The sequence below is a fragment of the Brachyhypopomus gauderio genome, unplaced genomic scaffold, assembly GCF_052324685.1.
Source record: "Brachyhypopomus gauderio isolate BG-103 unplaced genomic scaffold, BGAUD_0.2 sc72, whole genome shotgun sequence".
Classification (NCBI taxonomy): Eukaryota; Metazoa; Chordata; class Actinopteri; order Gymnotiformes; family Hypopomidae; genus Brachyhypopomus; species Brachyhypopomus gauderio.
The window spans coordinates 123,626-143,527 of record NW_027506893.1 but is presented as its reverse complement, the minus strand read 5'-3'; the positions used below and the strand labels follow the sequence as shown (position 1 = coordinate 143,527).

The 19,902-nt window shown below is 44.1% G+C and overlaps 2 protein-coding genes and 1 long non-coding RNA gene across 3 annotated transcripts in view; 2 read left to right on the top strand and 1 right to left on the bottom strand.

Annotated features, from left to right (window-relative positions):
- The window catches only part of LOC143491190 (chromosome transmission fidelity protein 18 homolog), a 293,927-nt gene extending 279,173 nt beyond the window's left edge, over positions 1 to 14,754 (top strand). The window contains exons 3-5 of the mRNA XM_076989983.1: positions 12,226 to 12,367; positions 12,742 to 12,862; positions 14,624 to 14,754. Coding sequence (XP_076846098.1) covers positions 12,226 to 12,367; positions 12,742 to 12,862; positions 14,624 to 14,754 — 394 coding nt within the window. The remainder of the gene's footprint in view (positions 1 to 12,225; positions 12,368 to 12,741; positions 12,863 to 14,623) is intronic.
- On the top strand, positions 6,344 to 6,893 carry LOC143491232 (uncharacterized). The gene is made up of 3 exons (XR_013125141.1): positions 6,344 to 6,389; positions 6,627 to 6,679; positions 6,800 to 6,893. It is a non-coding gene; the product is annotated as an uncharacterized LOC143491232 (long non-coding RNA).
- Positions 14,755 to 15,132: 378 nt separating the features above from the next.
- Positions 15,133 to 16,450, bottom strand: LOC143491230 (guanine nucleotide-binding protein G(I)/G(S)/G(O) subunit gamma-13-like). The gene is made up of 2 exons (XM_076990056.1): positions 16,079 to 16,450; positions 15,133 to 15,238 (listed from the first exon to the last, which is right to left on the bottom strand). Exons 1-2 carry the CDS (start codon positions 16,174 to 16,176, stop codon positions 15,133 to 15,135), a joined length of 204 nt encoding a protein of 67 aa, XP_076846171.1. The 5' UTR covers positions 16,177 to 16,450.
- Between the last annotated feature and the right edge of the window lie 3,452 nt (positions 16,451 to 19,902).

Here is a 19,902-nt window from a genome sequence, read left to right as displayed (position 1 = left end):
TTTAGGAAGCCTGAATGTGGATCTTGTGTTTAAAAAATGTCTTTTATAGAATTATTTGTTCAATTAATTGGTTAAACGCAGACAGATTTCTTCATAACTTATAATCAGTAGGCTTGAAAGTTACCGGATCGAGTCAGACAGTTCCCAGAACGCACCCTTCAAAATGAAGAGTTCCCGTATCCTCTTCCGGCAGGATCCGGCTCAAATTAAACCCTGCTCCCACCCCATGTCCCTGGCCAATAAAATCACAGTAGTGTCTCCACTTACTGTGATAAGGTGAGCAGGCCCCTCCCTCATCCTGACCTCGCTCTACAGAGGAGTTACTGAGAGTGTCCTGATCATCTGTATCTGCATCACTGTCTGGTGTGGAAACTGTATTGTCTCTGTTCACAAAACTCTGAAGTGGACAGTGAACACAGCTGTGGACATCATGAGTGACTCTCTCACATCCTTCTGAATCAACACCACCCGTGTATATTACACCAAGGCCATGCAAGAAATATTACAATAAACTTCACTACACTTCAAGGCTGATAATGAAAGTTCCAAGTCTGAAACTTGTCAGTGTTTCATCAGATAAACAAAAACTGGTTCCTGATTCCACAGAACAACGAACCACATCCCACATGAAGGAGTGACTGAGGTGATTAACACTGAGAGAGAGAGAGAGAGAGAGAGAGAGAGAGAGAGAGAGAGAGAAGAGAGAGAGAGAGAGAGGGAGGGAGGGAGAGAGACAGAGAGACAGACAGAGAGGGAGGGAGAGAGGGGGTGGGGAGAGATGGAAGGATGTGACTGAAGTAGAGACAGAGATGAACTGTAGTGTGTGTGTGTGTGTGTGTGTGTGTGTGTGTGTGTGTGTGTGTGTGTGTGTGTGTGTGTGTGTGTGTGTGTGTGTTGATTTTGGCAGTGAAGTTTCCACATTCTTTGTCTCCAGTCCATCATCAGATTGAAAGTTTGGTTTCAGTCTCATTGACTTTTTACCCACAACCAGTTTAGCTGCTTTGATCTCCAGGAAGTACAAACACATTCTAGTGAATCAGGACAGATGAGGTCACGCAGAAGCAGGAAGTGTGTGAGCTGCATTAAGATGTGTAGCTTTGTCCCACTGGTCTTGACTGGTAGAAGGTCTCATCATGGAAACTTCTACTGGTCTACAGTGTCCCCCTCACTACACACCTGAGTAGCTCTTACACACACACTGACAGCCCACAGTCTTACACATACTAACAGTCCACACTCTTACACACACTAACAGTCCACACTCTTACACACACTAACAGTCCACACACTTACACATACTAACAGTCCACACTCTTACACACACTAACAGTCCCCACACTCTTAAACACACTAACAGTCCACACACTCTTACACACACTAACAGTCCACACTCTTACACACACTAACAGTCCACACACTCTTACACACACTAACAGTCCACACTCTTACACACACTAACAGTCCCCACACTCTTAAACACACTAACAGTCCACACACTCTTACACACACTAACAGTCCACACACTCTTACACACACTAACAGTCCACACACTCTTACACACACTAACAGGCCACACACTCTTACACACACTAACAGTCCGCACACTCTTACACACACTAACAGTCCACACACTCTTACACACAGTAACAGTCCACACTCTTACACACACTAACAGTCCACACACTCTTACACACACTAACAGTCCACACACTCTTACACACACTAACAGTCCACACTCTTACACACACTAACAGTCCACACACTCTTACACACACTAACAGTCCACACACTCTTACACACACTAACAGTCCACACACTCTTACACACACTAACAGTCCACACTCTTACACACACTAACAGTCCACACACTCTTACACACACTAACAGTCCACACACTTACATACACTAACAGTCCACACACTCTTACACACACTAACAGTCCACACACTCTTACATACACTAACAGTCCACACACTCTTACACACTAACAGTCCACACACTCTTACACACACTAACAGTCCACACACTCTTACACACACTAACAGTCCACACTCTTACACACACTAACAGTCCACACACTCTTACACACACTAACAGTCCACACACTTACATACACTAACAGTCCACACACTCTTACACACACTAACAGTCCACACACTCTTACACACACTAACAGTCCACACACTCTTACACACTAACAGTCCACACTCTTACGCACACTAACAGCCCACACACTCTTACACACACTAACAGGGGTGATGTACAGAGCTGCAGTAACTACAGAGGTATAAAGTTGATGAGCCACACCATGAAGGTATGGGAAAGAGTTGTTGGAGCAGGTCTAAGACAAGAGGTTCAGATCAGTGAGCAGCAGTTTGGTTTCATACCCAGTACCACAGATGTAATTTCTGCATTGAGAGTGTTGGTAGAGAAGTACAGAGAAGGTCAGAAGGAGCTACATTGTGTCTTTGTGGATATGGAGAAGACATATGATAGGGTGCAAAGAGAGGAAGTGTGGTACTGTATGAGGAAGTCAGGTGTGGCTGAAAGGTATGTGAGGGTGGTACAGGACATGTATGAGGATAGTGAGACAGTGGTGAGGTGTGCAGTTGGAGTGACTAATGGTTTCAAGGTGAAGGTACGGTTACATCAGGGATCAGCTTTGAGCCCCTTCTTATGTGCAGTGGTGATGGACAGGTTGACAGATGAGGTCAGGCAGGAGGCTCCATGGACCATGATGTTCTTGTTTAATACACAGAAGGTGCCTTCCTCAGCTACCTTAATAGGTAGCTGGAGCCTTAGGCCAGGAGCAGATGTCATCAGGTGGTGTCCAACCTCCTCTGGGTGTTTCGGTCCTAACCACAACACCCTCCAGTTGGTGGGCCTGCAGCGAGTGGCCAGCTCACTGCCCATCTACTCCTGGCTTCCAGCTTTCCTCCTCTCTCTTGCTCCAGATCCAGCATGAGGCACGTTCTGCCTCCTCCCCCATCCTGCGAGCTGCTTGCTTTTTGCTGTTCTCATCCATTCCCAAGGCAGAAAGAAAACTCCATGCAGACCTTGCTGGAAAGCCTCGGCACCCTATCTCCACAGGGAAGACCCATGCCTGCCAGCCTCTATCTCGGCAGTCTTGAGCCAGCTGTTGGTACTTTGCAGTCTTCCTTTCGTGGGCCTCCTCACAGCCCTCCTCCCATGGTACTGTCAATTCAACCAGGATTATCTTCTGGTCCTTGGGTGACCACAGCACTATGTCAGGGCGGAGGGATGTTTGCACCACTTCCGGAAACTGCAGCCTCCTCCCATGATCCACCCTCATCTCCCAGGAACTTGTGGCGTGGAGAATGCTAGTTCTTTTCCTTTTGGTGGTTTGTGCAGGTCTAGCTCCTTCTTTAACGAAGGTGATGGCTCTCTGTGCGGTTGAATTGGCTGGTCTTTTGACCCTCTCCCACTCTATTGTGTCTGCCAGTGAGAGGAGTACTTTGTCGTGGCGCCATCTATACCGCCCCTGGGTTAACGATGTTTTGCACCCGGACAGTATATGGGCCAAGGTCCCCCTGTTGTCGCTTACAAAGTGGATCCTCTCTTAGACCCCATGTGTACAGATGTACTGGGGAGGGGAGGGTGTCATAAACAGACCGTAATAGGAAGGAGATGCGATAGGGTTCCAGGCGCCACAGATCCCTCCATGTGACGTTGCACCTGGGCAAGTCCCATTTTGTCCAGGCTCCCTGGGAACCTTGCTGCACTGCTCTGGCTACTCGCTTCTCCTCCTCTCTGCTCCTTACTTCTGCTTGCACCATGCCTCTCCTGGTTTCTGTATTTCAGATTCTGTTTCAGATGACATTGTAATCTGTGGTGAGAGTAGAGAGCAGGTGAAGAGAACCTGGAGAGATGGAGGTTTGCACTGGAGAGGAATGAAGGTCGGTAGAGAAAAGACAGAATACATGTGTGTGAATGAGAGGGAGGCAGGTGGAGAGGTGAAGATGGAAGGAGTAGAGGTGGTAAAGGTGGATGACTTCAAATATCTTGGGGCAACCATCCAGAGCAATGGACAGTACAGAAAATAGGTGAAGAAGAGGGTGCAGACAGGATGGAGTGGGTGTAGACGGGTGTCAGGGCTGATGTGTGACAGAAGAATAGCAGCAAGAGTGAAAGGGAAGGTCTACAAGAGAGTCGTGAGACCTGCTGTGATGTAGGTCTGGAGACTGTGGCTCTGTCTAAAAGACAAGAGGCTGAGCTGGAGGTGGTGGAGATGAAGATGTTGAGATTTTCATTGGGAGTGACAAGGATGGACAAGATTAGAAATGAGAAGATCAGAGGGACAGTGAAGGTGGAGCAGTTTGGAGATAAAACTAGAGGCCAGGCTGAGATGGTTTGGACATGTGTTGAGGAGGATTAGTGAATATATTGGACAAAGAATGTTGGAGATGGAGCTGCCAGGCAGAAGGAGACGAGGAAGACCTCAGAGAAGGTTTATGGATGCAGTGAAGGCGGACATGGAGGTGGTTGGTGTAACAGTAGAGGAGACAGGGGAAAGGGCAAGATGGAGGGAGATGATCCACTGTGGCGACCTCTAAAAGGAGCAGCCGAAAGAAGAAGAAGAAGAAGAAGAAGAAGAAGAAGAAGAATATAGAAATGCTAAAATTAAAAATGAGTGTCTGAACTGGTCTGCCCTGTAGCTCCTACTGAATATACACACCAGACACTTAACTTGTGTGGTGGAATTGATGGAGCAGAAGTGGAGGTCTTATAATATATTAAGCACTATTTATTTGATAGCAAGAGAGTTACAAAATATAAAAGTATAAAGTATGATGTGAAGCTTACGCTTCATGCAGTAACTCTGAACTGTCTCTCTCAGTCCAGATTCTTATAGTCAAAGTGTGTGTGTAGAAAAACTAAGGATGCTGCTTTCCAGGGCAGTTATCAGTTTCCCTGGGATTCAACCTTGGGTGCATAGAAATGGATAAGCAGTATTATCACTAACTCTGCTGCTGCACAGAAAACTTCAGTCTTACAGAAAAACATCTTCAATATGGTCACAGTTAATTACTAAGCAGTGCAAGCAGTACTTCACACACAGACTGTGTCATAGTGTCTGCTTGGACATGATTAATATGAATCACACATGAATATAATCAATTTTTTCACATTACATACTCTCATTACTGTTAATATTACATCTCCTAGCATTATTTCAGACGTGACTGATTTTATTAAGTCATCACTGTTACTGTCTTTTGATGTTATTGTAATGGTCAGACGTGTGGACTCGAGTCACATGACTTGGACTCGAGTCACTAAACTGATAACTTGTGACTTGACTCGACAACATCACTGAAGATTTGCGACTTGACTTGGACTTTACCTTTACTGACTTGGACTTGGAATCGGACTTGAGCTTTAAGACTTGAAAAGACTTGAAATCCTTATTTTAACATAATAAATAAGTAATATAGAATCAAATAACTGGATCATTTTGTATTAAATGGTGCTGTAAAATGTGAACTGCTCAGCTCAGTTTATCCGTAAGCTACAGGTGAAGTTCTGCAGGCAATCGGGGGAGGGGGAGGGGGCAGCAGCATTGAATTTGAACCTACTGACAAGGTTTGTTATCAAAACAATACTTCATTCTGCTGTAAATTATACATGTAGACCTACTGACAAGGTTTGTTATCAAAACAATACTTAATTCTGCTGTAAATTATACATGTAGACCTACTGACAAGGTCTGTTATCAAAACAATACTTCATTCTGCTGTAAATTATACATGTAGACCTACTGACAAGGTTTGTTATCAAAACAATACTTCATTCTGCTGTAAATTATACATGTAGACCTACTGACAAGGTTTGTTATCAAAACAATACTTAATTCTGCTGTAAATTATACATGTAGACCTACTGACAAGGTCTGTTATCAAAACAATACTTCATTCTGCTGTAAATTATACATGTAGACCTACTGACAAGGTTTGTTATCAAAACAATACTTCATTCTGCTGTAAATTATACATGTAGACCTACTGACAAGGTTTGTTATCAAAACAATACTTCATTCTGCTGTAAATTATACATGTAGTCCTACTGACAAGGTTTGTTTCTTTTAATTTGCAAAACGTGCATCCTTGTACAAGGAAATTTGAAATTCTCACATATTCTCTTATAACAAACCACAGTGAAATTAATGCTTCAAAAGAATACTAATGAATGCATCTAATGATTTGTTCTATTTCTTGTGTACTGAATTCGACACATGTAGTAGATCAAAATGCAAAATGAGCTCTCTTACATCTCAGGCACCAGACCCGAGGTTTTTCAGGAATTCCCAGAATGCACTGAGCTTTCTGGCTGTGCCCATTGAGGTTCTCAAAGAGCAAGTGGCAGAGAGAGTAAGAAGGGACACACACACTCGCACCCCTCCACACACACACACACACACACACACACACACACACACACACACACACACACACACACACACACACACACACACACACACACACACACACACACACACACACACACACACACACTCGCACCCCTCTACACACACACACACACACACACACACACACACACACACACACCATAAAGTCCATGTCCTAATGCCTGTTCTTAATCTACAGCGTCATCGTCAGTTGGTGGAGGACTCCCAGAGGCTAACAGAACTCCTGAACAGGTACCTGAGAGTCTCCTGTTGGGGCAGAACCTTCCTACACTGACACTTGGTTAATAATAGAACAGGAGGGTTCACTCTGGACAGATCTTCTCTCCATCATCTAACCCCTGTGCTTTGTAGTGGTGTAGATCCAGAACTTCTTGAGGATGAGGTGATGCAGAATGCAGAGGGGGAGGATGGTGACGCTGCAGACGAAGGTTCCTGCTCTCGTTTGTGGGTTCCTGCTCTCGTTTGTGGGCTGAGTTATACGGAGCTGCTGAGTGACGATGTGAGTCATAAAATGCACAGGACAAAGTCCACTTTTGCATGAAGATTCAGTGGGCAAGCGCTCCACACCAGGGGCCTCATGTACGTATAAAAACATTGCGTACACTATGTTTCACGCAAACAGTCAGATTTACTAAGTGTGATTTGAACGTGAGAAGGTGTGTACCCCCACGACACTTTCACTTCAGGCGTACGCATGTTTCTAATGTGTTTTCATCAATTAGCGACACTTAGAGGTGATGCATTGAAATTACAACTATTAAGATATCATTTACGCACACATTGTAGTAAGCCCTCATTGGGTAAAATAAAGTAAATTAATCAGATAATTTCATTGCCTTACTGAAATAATCATTCAATGTGTTTCCACTTAGCCTAGATTATATAAACATGCATTAAATATTGCGCAGGAGTTCTTGGGAGATGGCAGCGTTGGCATTACTGGAAAATATTGATAATGGCCGAATTCGCCAAAAGCGCGTTTTCCGTGACCATTATGATTCTTTAGCCCATGATGATGACTGGCTTATAAGCCGTTTCAGATTTCCAAGAGCTGTCCTCTTGTGCTGAGTTGGGTCCAGTTTTGGAGAGAGAAACCAGTGTTGCCAACTTAGCGACTTTGTCACTATATTTAGCGACTTTTCAGACCCTCTAGAGACTTTTTGTAGTAAAAAGCGACTAGCGACAAATCTAGCAACTTTTTGTGGTGTTATTGGAGACTTTTGGAGACTCTGAACACACATGCTCTTCAGTTGTTGTCCTCTGGGGCGGGTGCTGCCGTGAGCCCCACAACACTCAGTGCAGTCTCACACTCAGAGCAGACCCTCACCGCTCCACGTCCACACTGCAAATGAACTGCGCATGCCCAAAGCTGCCGCTCACGCCCCGCCCTGTATTTACAGAGCGGGATGTAAATATAAATGCTTTAGTCTTCGGTGAGACACGAAAAGAAATCACTGCATATAACACAGTCTCAGTCATTCTTCACCTCAGCTAAACATCTAGCTTAAACATTTAACTAACTCACCACAGTGTGTGCATCTCTGTGAAAGCTTAACATCTAGCTCACTTGCTCATCATGTCTCACTCTAAACTCTATTCTCAAAAAATACAGGAAAGAGTGGGAATCAAATCCTGAATTTAAAGGCAATACTGCCTGTATTGTAAGGTTGATTTCAATGCCAACTAGTTCCTGCTAACTGCTACTCTTATACTAACATTTAACAACACAGCAAAAAACTATGTAATTTACGTGAAAATTATTTATACAAAGCACTAAAGTCATGTGGTTCTTTTGAGAACTGACTGCCTATTTCAAAGGCAACAGATGTTGTTCATTTGTAGTTCTAACATTTTTAGTGTGTTTTTTACTCACTTTTTTCTCTCTCCCAACGTTATTCCTTTACAGCTTCAAAAAATGTATTATGCAAATTCTTTTATGATGTCATTTAGCGACTTCTAGTGACTTTTAGGACAAACAATAGCTACTTTCCTTACTGAGGAGTTGGCAACACTGAGAGAAACGTGAGGAGTCGCGCATTGCCAGTTCCTTTACAGGTGCTGACAACGCTCGGCTTCCTGGCAACTGGCTCGTTTCAAAGAGAACTGACAGACCGGTCGGGGATATTCCAGTCATCTTTGTGCCGGGCCATGCCAGCTGTTTTGGGTGGCATCATCTGCATGTCAGCCAGGTATATAAAGTTCCCATATGAAGCGGTTGACCAGACAAACATTAAAATTGCTTGTTTTGTGATCGTGTTGAACACAAATCTGAGAAATGTCCAGACCACGATGTACCAGCACACAAAGAAAAACTGAAGAAGTTAGGCAGGTGCTTTGTGTGTCTAGGGTCCAAACACATTGCCAAGTTCTGCAAGACGAAGAGAAGATTAGGTTTCCCTAATGTAGTTGGAGCGATTGACTGCACACACATTTCTTTAAAGGCACCATCTGAGGAGGAATTTGCTTATGTGAATAGAAAGCACTTCAATTCCATAAACGTGCAAATAATCTGTGATGCAAAAATGTGCCTTACTAATGTAGTAGCATGTTGGCGTGGATCAACCCATTGATTCGTACATCCTTACAAACAGCATGGTTGGGATAAGATTACAAGCTAGCAGAGTGTGTGATGTGCTTAGAATAATTAATTTAAAACATGGGTCATTGTTAAATTACTTAGGAAACAGCAGCTACACGTTCAAGACGTGACTGATGACCCTTTGTAATCCACAGACTGACCGGGAGCGGAGATACAATTCTCTCCATTCTCCACCCGGTCAGTCGTGGAGAGGGCGATTGGGCAGCTGAAAAGCCGGTGGCGCTGGCTGGACAGGACCGGGGGATGCTCGTGTATCGGCCAGAGAAGGTGTGTCGTATTGTGAGGGCATGTGGGGTCCTGCACAATGTTGCGCACAGGTGTGCTGTGCCATTGTTAGAGGTGGTGGAGCAACCAGCGGACCCAGAGCCAGGACAGATTAATGTGCAGCCTAACTCAGGTGCCATACAAACAAGGCTACAAATCATAGCTACAATATAAAAAGGTAAGAGACAGCATTCAAATTTTAACCAGTTCTTTTATTGAGTCGCTGATGTTAGTGAGCGCATCACTGATATTTTTAGGTACATTATATTATTCTGCCAATGTGCATTATTCTGACCCCACAACATTTAAAGCTTCACACACGCTGCCCCACTCAGACCTTTTGCGCTTTGCCATAATGCCACAACGTGCCAAACAAACATTTTTTCCACACCTCATTCAGGAGCGTCTCCACTTCACATTCGGTGAAGTTCCTCTTCTTTCCCCGTTTAGACATGGTTTGGTAAATTTGGTAATGAAATGGTAAATTTAAATGAATTTGCATATTTATAGGTGGGGCGTGTCACAGGAGGAGTCAGCCACTCTCTTGATTGGGATGTACAAAAAAATGTGTGTGGATTCCATCGTACGCACGGTTTTATACATCCAGATTTTTTTTTGCTTACGCCACTTTCTGGATTTGTACTTTGAAAATCTTAGTACAAGAGGCCTCAGGCTCTTACAAACACAGCACACCAAGAATGCCATCGTCGCCATGTTGGCCGAGATCCCTCCCACAATACGGAGTCGGGTTTGCCAGAACAACCTGTGCTTGGAAGTCCTTAGCCTGCTGCTGGAGCTCATCTGCCCCAAACTACGACCGGTGAGTGGGTGGGTGTGTGTGTGGGTGTGTGGGTGAGTGGGTGTGTGGCTGGGTGGGTGTGTGGGTGGGTGGGTGAGTGGTTGTGTTGGTGAGTGGGTGTGGGTGGGTGGGTGTGGGTGTGTGTGTGTGTGTGTGTGGGTGGGTGGGTGGGTGAGTGGGTGTGGGTGTGTGTGGGTGGGTGGGTGAGTGGGTGTGGGTGGGTGTGTGTGTGGGTGTGTGTGTGTGTGTTTGAGTGGGTGTGGGTGTGTGTGGGTGGGTGTGTGGGTGGGTGGGTGAGTGGGTGTGGGTGGGTGTGTGAGTGGGTGGGTGTGTGTGTGTGGGTGTGTGGGTGGGTGTTTGTGTGTGTGTGGGTGAGTGGGTGGGTGTGTGGGTGGGTGGGTGAGTGGGTGGGTGTGGGTGGGTGGGTGTGTGTGTGTGTGTGGGTGGGTGAGTGAGTGGGTGTGTGGGTGGGTGGGTGAGTGGTTGTGTTGGTGAGTGGGTGTGTGGGTGGGTGGGTGTGTGTGAGTGGGTGGGTGTTTGTGTGTGTGTGGGTGAGTGGGTGGGTGTGGGTGGGTGGGTGTGTGTGGGTGGGTGGGTGTGTGTGTGTGTGTGGGTGGGTGTGTGTGGGTGTGTGTGTGTGTGGGTGGGTGAGTGGGTGGGTGTGGTTGGGTGGGTGAGTGGGTGTGGGTGGGTGTGTGGGTGTGGGTGGGTGCGTGTGTGTGTGTGTGTGGGTGGGTGAGTGGATGGGTGGGTGAGTGGGGGTGTGTGGGTGGGTGGGTGAGTGGTTGTGTTGGTGAGTGGGTGTGTGGGTGGGTGTGTGTGAGTGGGTGGGTGTGTGTGTGTGTGGGTGTGTGGGTGGGTGGGTGGGTGAGTGGGTGGGTGTGGGTGGGTGTGTGTGGGTGGGTGTGTGTGTGTGGGTGGGTGTGGGTGGGTGTGTGTGTGTGTGGGTGGGTGTGTGTGGGTGTGTGTGGGTGTGTGTGTGTGGGTGGGTGGGAAGGGTTGTGTGTGTGTGTGTGTGGGTGGGTGGGAAGGGTTGTGTGTGTGTGGGTGGGTGTGTGTGTGTGTGGGTGGGTGGGAAGGGTTGTGTGTGTGTGTGGGTGGGTGAGTGGGTGTGTGTGTCTGTGTGTGTGGGTGGGTGGCGACCAATTTTTCTAGGTAACCACTGTTGAAATTCTCATGTGGAAATGTTTCATATTACTGTGCTGGCCATTGTAAGATGTACATTTTGTAACAGGTGGGTATTGCCTGTCGGTCTGTCGGTCTGTCTGTCGGTCTGTCTGTCTGTTCTTGCAGGTTAACCCTCAGCTGTACAGCACCAGAGAGAAGCAGCAGCTTTGTGGGCTGATTGAGGGCCAGAGGGCCAGTACACCTACGTACTAGAACCGTGAGTACAGTACACCTACGTACTAGAACCGTGAGTACAGTACACCTACGTACTAGAACCGTGAGTAAACACACACATCCTCCTCAGAGCAGAGAGGAGACTTTGACAGATGTTCATCACAGGGATGTGGGACGTCCCCTTTAATGAACCCTGTAGTGTCAGGACAATGTTTTCGTTTTTGCTCGACAACCCAAGCCAGAGTCCTATGACTGAGCTTTATACCCTTGTAGACGTCCATCCTCACTTCAAGGGTAGGGACAGTCTTTCATCAGAACTGCACCTTAAACAGAGCACTACATGTGACTTCACAGTGGAAACTCTGGTGAAACATGAGAAGTCTCTTTTCTCTTGGGCTTTATGGGAGAATAATAGTATTTTTTGTCTTGATCAGCACTATTGAAGGATATTGTAAGGCAAAATGACGTTGAATTGCCCCGTCTTGAATTACTTCAGTTAGGCCTCACAAATAATCCCTGATGGTGGTTCCATTTATCAGATTAACATTGTACAATCTGAATGCCTTTTCTCCCATTTCATCCCATTTTCTTGTACTGTTGTTACAGCCTGTAGGAAATGTGGATCATATATGTAATGTAATCTTTCCATCTTTCCTTTCCTGTCATGTAACTTAGTTATTTCATATACATATTGGTTGTAAGACAAACACTACCAAGGATTTCAGCATGTTCTGAGGCCAACAAAATGGATCAAGGATTAATGTGTGAGTGCAGGAATGTGGAGGATGTGGTGAGGTTTCCTGGGCTGCCCCCTCGACGACAGCTGACCTATCAAGTGAAGCAGCTGATCGCCAGGGAGATGGAGCTGGAGAGAATGAGGAGGTTGGAACGAGCGCAGCAGAATCGGAACCAGAAGGTAGAGACACACCGGCACAGAACCCCACATTCCAGAACCCCACGTTCCAGAACCTCACGTTCCAGAACCCCATGTTCCAGAACCCCACGTTACGACCTTCCAGAGTCTCTGTTCTGTGCCTCACCCTCCAGTGGAGTACCACAGTAGACATTCAAGTCCTGTGTTATTCACCTTTCAGGAAAAGCTAGTAGATGTGTACAAGAAAACAATATTAGCAAAAACACATTTGCACTTAATGATGTCAAAGAAGTATAGTATTTATTCAGGTTAGGGAAAATGCTTGTGTACCATGTTATAAATGTCACTGTTATTTTTTATGCCCATATATTCATGGTGGCTCATTTGTGGTTTTCATTAATTTTTTTCCCCCTCAGACTTCACAGTCAGAGAATGTTGAGGCAGGACAACAGGTGATGAGACCACAGATGAAGAAGCCAACAGTCAGGAACCACCAACATCGGCTTGAGAACATTGTCAAAGAAGCTGTTGTGGAGTGCAAGGTGGCCAGACTGCACCATACCGCCTTAAAACCTTATCATACTACCTTAAATCCTGTTGATTCCTAATATTGCCTGAATAAAACATACTTATCAGTATCTCGTAGTTCAGCCTTAACCCCTACCTGTTACAAACATTTCTATATGGATTCATTTTTAAATGGTCATCAGATGTCTTTTAAAATTGTCACTGCCAAAGCTTAGTGGATAAACCTTTCTAGAACTGCTGGCTAATATTTATATTTATTGCCCTCATCCATTTACCCTAAATACATTTGAGCTTTAATGGAGTTGATGGAGTATCATTATTAGACGTATCAACTCGAGGTTGTTTCAGGTGTATATTGATGTACTTTACACACCCCCCCCCCCCACCCCCCCTACGATTTTACAGCCCGAACTGGATTTCGGACGTGCCATAGTACCAAGAGAGAAACCTGCGGGGACCTCAGCAACAGGTCACCTAGCACTCTTCTTCTTCTTCTCCTCCTCCTCCTTCTTCTTCTTCTTCTCCTTATTATCCTCCTTCTTTTCTGTCCTTCTTGGTCATGTTCTTGCTTCACCAGTAATTAATGAACACTGTTCAAACTTCTCACTGAAGCTCCAACACAGTCCACCGGGGGGGGTGTCTGAGATATTACTGACTACATTTATACAAAACACATTCCAAATTAAAGTACTGCAAATGTCCTGTTTTTCAAAAGAAAGGATGAGGGATTATACAAATAAAAATGTCTATGAGGAGAGGTGTCATACAGTTCTGTATAAATGATAAACCCCTTTTGCACATACCAAGCTTTTCAGCTAGTTATGCTGTGATCTCACCTGAGGTCCATTTCAAGTTATCTGGCAAATCACAGGGCCCAGCTACTATAGGCCAGCCCCCATAGTGAAAATCATAAATACCATTGGTCAGATTTCCTGTCATGTCGCGAACAGCTTTACATTACGAAATACCATCAGAAAGGAGCAGATTAGTTCCACTCAGATAGAAAAATTCGGGTTTTACTAACCAAGAATGTTTTGTGAAGTTTGTGAAGAAGTTAATGTTTTATTTTTTTATTATATAATTTTCCACCCAGTTTAGTCACCTCTTCTTTGAGAGGTTAGAGGGCCTGACTGCTCCCTGCTCTATCATACAGGTGTTGTCATGGTTCAGATTTAGTTACCTCTTCTTTGAGAGGTTAGACTGCTCTATCCTACAGGTGTTGCCATGGTTCAGATTTAGTTACCTCTTCTTTGAGAGGTTAGACTGCTCTATCATACAGGTGTTGCCATGGTTCAGTTTTAGTTACCTCTTCTTTGAGAGGTTAGACTGCTCTATCCTACAGGTGTTGCCATGGTTCAGATTTAGTTACCTCTTCTTTGAGAGGTTAGACTGCTCTATCATACAGGTGTTGCCATGGTTCAGGTTTAGTTACCTCTTCTTTGAGAGGTTAGACTGCTCTATCATACAGGTGTTGTCATGGTTCAGATTTAGTTACCTCTTCTTTGAGAGGTTAGACTGCTCTATCATACAGGTGTTGTCATGGTTCAGGTTTAGTTACCTCTTCTTTGAGAGGTTAGACTGCTCTATCATACAGGTGTTGTCATGGTTCAGATTTAGTTACCTCTTCTTTGAGAGGTTAGACTGCTCTATCATACAGGTGTTGTCATGGTTCAGGTTTAGTTACCTCTTCTTTGAGAGGTTAGACTGCTCTATCATACAGGTTTGTTTTGGCAGTGTTCAGCTCACATGCTCTTTCTCTGGTGTCTCTAGGTGAAGATGGCAAACCAAGTGGAACTTTGCAGATTGGTAAAGCAGTAGGAAACAGTGATGTGTGGTTTAGGTTCAACGAGGGCGTGTCCAACGCAGTGCGTAGAAATGTGTACATTAGGGAACTCCTGTAAGCACTCTGTGTCTCTAAGAAACCTTGTGAGGAGAGAGGGGGACAGAATTACTACATGGCCATGTTGACACTTTGATGAATGGATGTAAAACCATAATTGTGTTCAGTTACCTGTATTGTTACTCAAAGTCTTTATTTCTGCCTGTTTTTTGTACAGACTGAACTGCATAGAAAAGCCAATGCTTACAGTGGAGTTTTTAACATCAAACATTTACTACAGGATTCAAGTAAATGACAAATAGTAAATCATGAAATATTAGGCACATCTAAATGAAAAATAAATTACATAGCACTGACCATGGCAGCTAAGACAGCACTGACATCTATCACAAAACGTGGAGCCACTGTTGTAGTCATGGTGATGGTGTCTGGGCTGCTACTAGAGCATGATACATTTCCCTGACTCCACCCATGGGTTGTCCTTCAGGAGTTCAGCATTCAGGAACGGGTCATCTGACATTTTCTCTTCTATCCATTTAACCAGTCTGCAAGCGTGAGGAGAAATTGAAACAGACAGGAGACGAATTCTTCTAGAGCAGAATTCTAGAGCAAGATTCTAGATTATATTTCTAGAGCTTTGTTGTCTATATTAACATGGCCTGATTTGAACTCTACATGGTTTGACTGGGATGTGGGATTTTCTAGTCAAACATCATCTCAAGTCTTCAGAAAATTTCTGTTATTGTTCCTGTAGTCAAATGTGAGACTGAGTGACTCAAGTCTCTGAATTTTGTCCTGTGGATAAGAATATTAAAGTACTATGGTCTAAACTAATCCATCACCAACTCCCCACCTGTATCTGTTCTTTCACCCTTTCACTCAGTAATTGAAGGCTCTTATTTACAGTATTGTGCAGAAGGTTTAGGCAGGTGTGGAATAAATGATGCAAGGTAAGAATACTTTGTTAAGGTAAGATTGAAGTGTTTAGTTTGTCAACAAAATGTAAAGTGAATTAACAAAAGATCTAAAACAAATCTAGATTTTGTGAACACCCATTGGCTTCAAAACTGCTTGGATCCACTTAATCTCCATATCATCACACGGTGATTACTGATTCAGTACGTCACTGCGTTACACTATTAACACTTCTGTTAATACTTCTATGAACACCTCTATGAACACTTTGATTAACACTTCTATTAACACCTCTATTAACATTTGCACAGTACTGTATATATGCAAATACACATACACTACACTACTTTAAATATATATTTATTTTAAATGCCCCTTTATTTTTAATACTGTGAAATCAACTTTGGTAACTTTCTCAATTTGAAATGTTTTAATACGTTCTTTTAACCAATGGTGTGTTTTGCACTCACTCTGGGATGGATACGGAGCATTTTTCTCTTGCAATCTGCAGCTGCATTTTGAGACTGTCCACCTCTTTCCTCAGCTGAGACTCGTCCAACTCATCCATCTACAGATAGTCACCAAACACAGAGTATCACTACTGCAGTGTGATCATCTTAAAGCAACACATACATACGCTATATTGACAAAAGTATTCGCTCACCCATACAAATGATCAGAATCAGATGTTCCAGTCACTTCTATGTTCATAGGTGTATTAAATTAAGCACCAATGCATGCAGACTGTTTTTACAAACGTTTGTGAAAGAATGGGTCACTCTCCACTCCGTGAATTCCAGCGTGGAACTGTGATCTATCCACCTGTGCAACAAATCCAGTCATGAAATCTCCTTGCTCCTAAATATTACACTGTCAACTATCAGCTGTATTAGGGGAGACCAGGTATGGTTGTAACATGGAGAGAGTTGTAACATCAATTTTACCGATCACGGATAAGATACGAGACATATATATCATTCCAGTATTTACCCAATTCCTCCCTGATACCACATGGTGAATGTCAAGGCTAGAAACAGGCACATGCAGATTTCATACAGAAAAAACTGATTTTGAGGTGAGAAAGTAAATTTCTGAATCAAGACTACAACCCCTGGCAAAAAGTATGGAATTGCCAGTCTGGGATGAGCACTCATTCAGACATTTTATTCTGTAGAACAGACTCAGATCAAAAACATGATGCGATAATAAGGTCATTCCAAAGTGTAACTTGTTGGCTTTCACAAACACTAAAAAAAAAAATAAAAAACCATTGTGGAAACAAAGTAAATGTTACTTTTATTGAGCAAACACAGGTAAAAAAAATTGTGTGAAGAGGTCACCAACTTTCTGCAGTCAATCACTACAGACATCCAAACTTCATGTGGCCTTCAGATTAGCTCAAGAAGTGTGCAGAGAACTTCATGGAATGGGTTTCCAACAGAACACCTTTGGGATGAATTAGAGCGGAGACTGAGAGCCAGGCCTTCTTGTCTTGTGACCTCACAAATGCGCTTCTGGAAAAATGGTGGTCAAAAATCCTCATTAACTCCCTCCTAAATCTTGTGGACAGCCTTCCCAGAAGAGTTGAAGCTGTTCTAGCTGCAAAGGGTGGACCAATGTCATTTTGATTAGATGGAGTAGAAATGGGACGTCACTTAACCTCGTGTGGGAGTCAAGGAAGGTGAGCAAATACTTTTGGCAATATAGTAGGGATGCACCGATCCGATATTGGTATCGGATATCGGGTCCGATCCAGAAAAATTTTCTGGATAGGAAAACGTGAAAAGAAGCCGATCCAAATGACCGATCTTTTGCTCCATTTATTCCTGCCATTGTATGCATTTACTGAGTGCCACTGACGCAGAGCGTCATGACGCGTCTCGTGCGTCATGACGTCTCGTGCGTAATGCTTCACGGCTCCCGCATGGTTAAACACGAGTAGCAACAATGGAGCGATCCAAAGAATCAGCCGTGTGGAGGTTTTTCACACTCGCCTCACCAACAAGTCCAACAGCTTTGTGTAACATATGCAAAAGACAAGTGTCGAGGGGCGGTGATAACGTTACGAGGTACAATACTACTAACCTTATCAGGCACCTACAAAAGCACCACGCTAAAGAGCACGCAGAGTTTGTCCAACTAACCAACTCGAAAGGAAAAAGTACAACTAAACAGGCAACTTTGGCGGACACTCTTCTAAGACAGGAAAAACTCCCAACAAACAGCATAAGAGCCCAGAAAATTACTGCGAGGGTGATGGAGTTTATTGTTTTAGGACTACAACCACTGAATATAGTGGAAAATGTAGGATTTCGTCGTCTAATGGACTACTTGGAACCAAGATACATTGTGCCGTCAAGAAAATATGTTTCGGAAACAGCGTTGCCCGAGCTCTACAGTAAAGTCCGCAAGCAAATATCAGGTGAGCTAAAATGTGCAAAAGTTCTCAGCTTTACAACAGATATTTGGACATCTGATGTGAGCCCCATGTCTCTGCTAAGCCTCACAGTGCACTGGCTCAACCCCACCTGTGAGCACCGCAGTGCAATGCTCGGAGCAAAAAACTTCCGCGGCTCACACACAAGTGACGCTATTGCGACAGCGCTGACAACCATGATCGATGAGTGGGAAATCCCGTTCGATAAAGTGCATGTAATGTTGAGCGACAACGCTGCAAACATGAAGAAGGCGATGGGCAGTATGAAAGTGTGCAACTTGGGCTGCTTTGCGCACACATTACAGCTAATTGTCAACGAGGGTTTGCTGTCTCAAAGGAGCCTAAATGATGCGCTGACAAAGTGCAGGCAGATTATTGGGCATTTCAAACATTCTCAGTTGTCATATTCACGGCTACACGACATCCAGATTGAAATGCAAATGCAGCCAAAACGTCTTCAGCAAGATATAAAAACCAGATGGAACAGCACTTACTATATGATGCAAAGCCTTCTGGAGCAAAAGAGAGCTCTGAGTGCCCATGTTGCAGATCATGACCTGCCTGCAACATTGACTTCCCTTCAGTGGGCCTTGCTGGAGAGAGCAATGATTGTCCTGGCTCCATCTGAAGAACTGACGAGGAAAGTGAGTTCATCCACAGCTTCTGCTGCTGATGTAATTCCAGCTGTCACTGTTCTCAAACGTATTTTGGGTAAAGAAAGTGATTGTGACTCTGGGATCAAAACTATGAAAACAACCCTGCTACAAGCTGTGAACAACCGCTTCAGTGCTGTGGAAGATGAGCCCCTCTATGCCCTTGCCACCTTGCTGGACCCACGATACAAAGACAGGTATGATAACTGTTCATGTGATGTAAATTAAAAATTAAATTAGTATTAATATAAGGAATGCACAGATAAAGGTACATTCTTACTCTAAACTACCAGAGTAAACAAAATGATAGTTGTTTTAATTATTTTTGCCACAATGCATAAAAATGCATTGCATTGCAAATGCATAATAACCTATTAAGTTTTTTGTTTCAGATATTTTACAGGGGCTGATTTTGCAAAGAAAGCTAAAGATGCATTAATCAAAGAGTTGGAGGAAGAAGAACTGAGAAGCACCACATCTGATGCAACAGATGAGGCAGAGCCACCTGAAAAAGTGCCTCATGTGGAGGCAGCAGCAACAACACTGGCACCACCAGCAGCAGCAGCAGCACCTTCAAGTAAAAGCAGCTTTATGCAAGAGTTTGAGCAAATTCTTGTGGAGTGTGAGGAACCTGGTGCAGCAAGCACTTCTAGCATCGCTGTCCAAGTGCAGACCTATTACTCAGAGAAAACCGTTCCTGCATCAGATGACCCATACCAATACTGGGGAGTCAACAGACAGAGGTTCCCTGCCCTTGCTGCTGTTGCCACAAAATACTTGTGTGCCCCATGCACCAGTGTTGAAAGCGAGAGACTATTTAGCACAGTCTCAAACATCATGGATGAGAAGAGAAATAGATTAACTGCAGACAGAGTAGAGATGCTTGCTTTCTTGAGCAAGAACCTGCTCCAAGGGCTTGAGTGAGGGGCTAGAACTATTTGGTATATGTTACTGCGTTAAATAGTTTACGGTATTTGAAAGTATGTTTGCTATGAATATTTAAGTTTCCAATAGATCCTCACTCCATGTTACTTTATTTTTTGGATCTGCTTCTTCTTATATTGCACTACTACCTGAAGATTTGATTGTGTTTTTAGGAATATTTAAGTTACCTCATCTAATGCTGCTCTGTGTTATATTGCACTATTACCTGTTTACACTATTTGGAGGTTTGGTGTGTATTTATAGGAATATTTAAGTTATC

What these genes read in the sequence shown, in the direction of transcription:
- LOC143491230 (XM_076990056.1), bottom strand. Translation starts at nt 16,176, where the DNA reads ATGGATGAGTTGGACGAGTCTCAGCTGAGGAAAGAGGTGGACAGTCTC. An exon ending in TGCTCCGTATCCATCCCAGA is followed by an intron (nt 15,239 to 16,078) that starts GTGAGTGCAAAA and finishes TCACGCTTGCAG; the next exon opens with ACTGGTTAAATGGATAGAAG.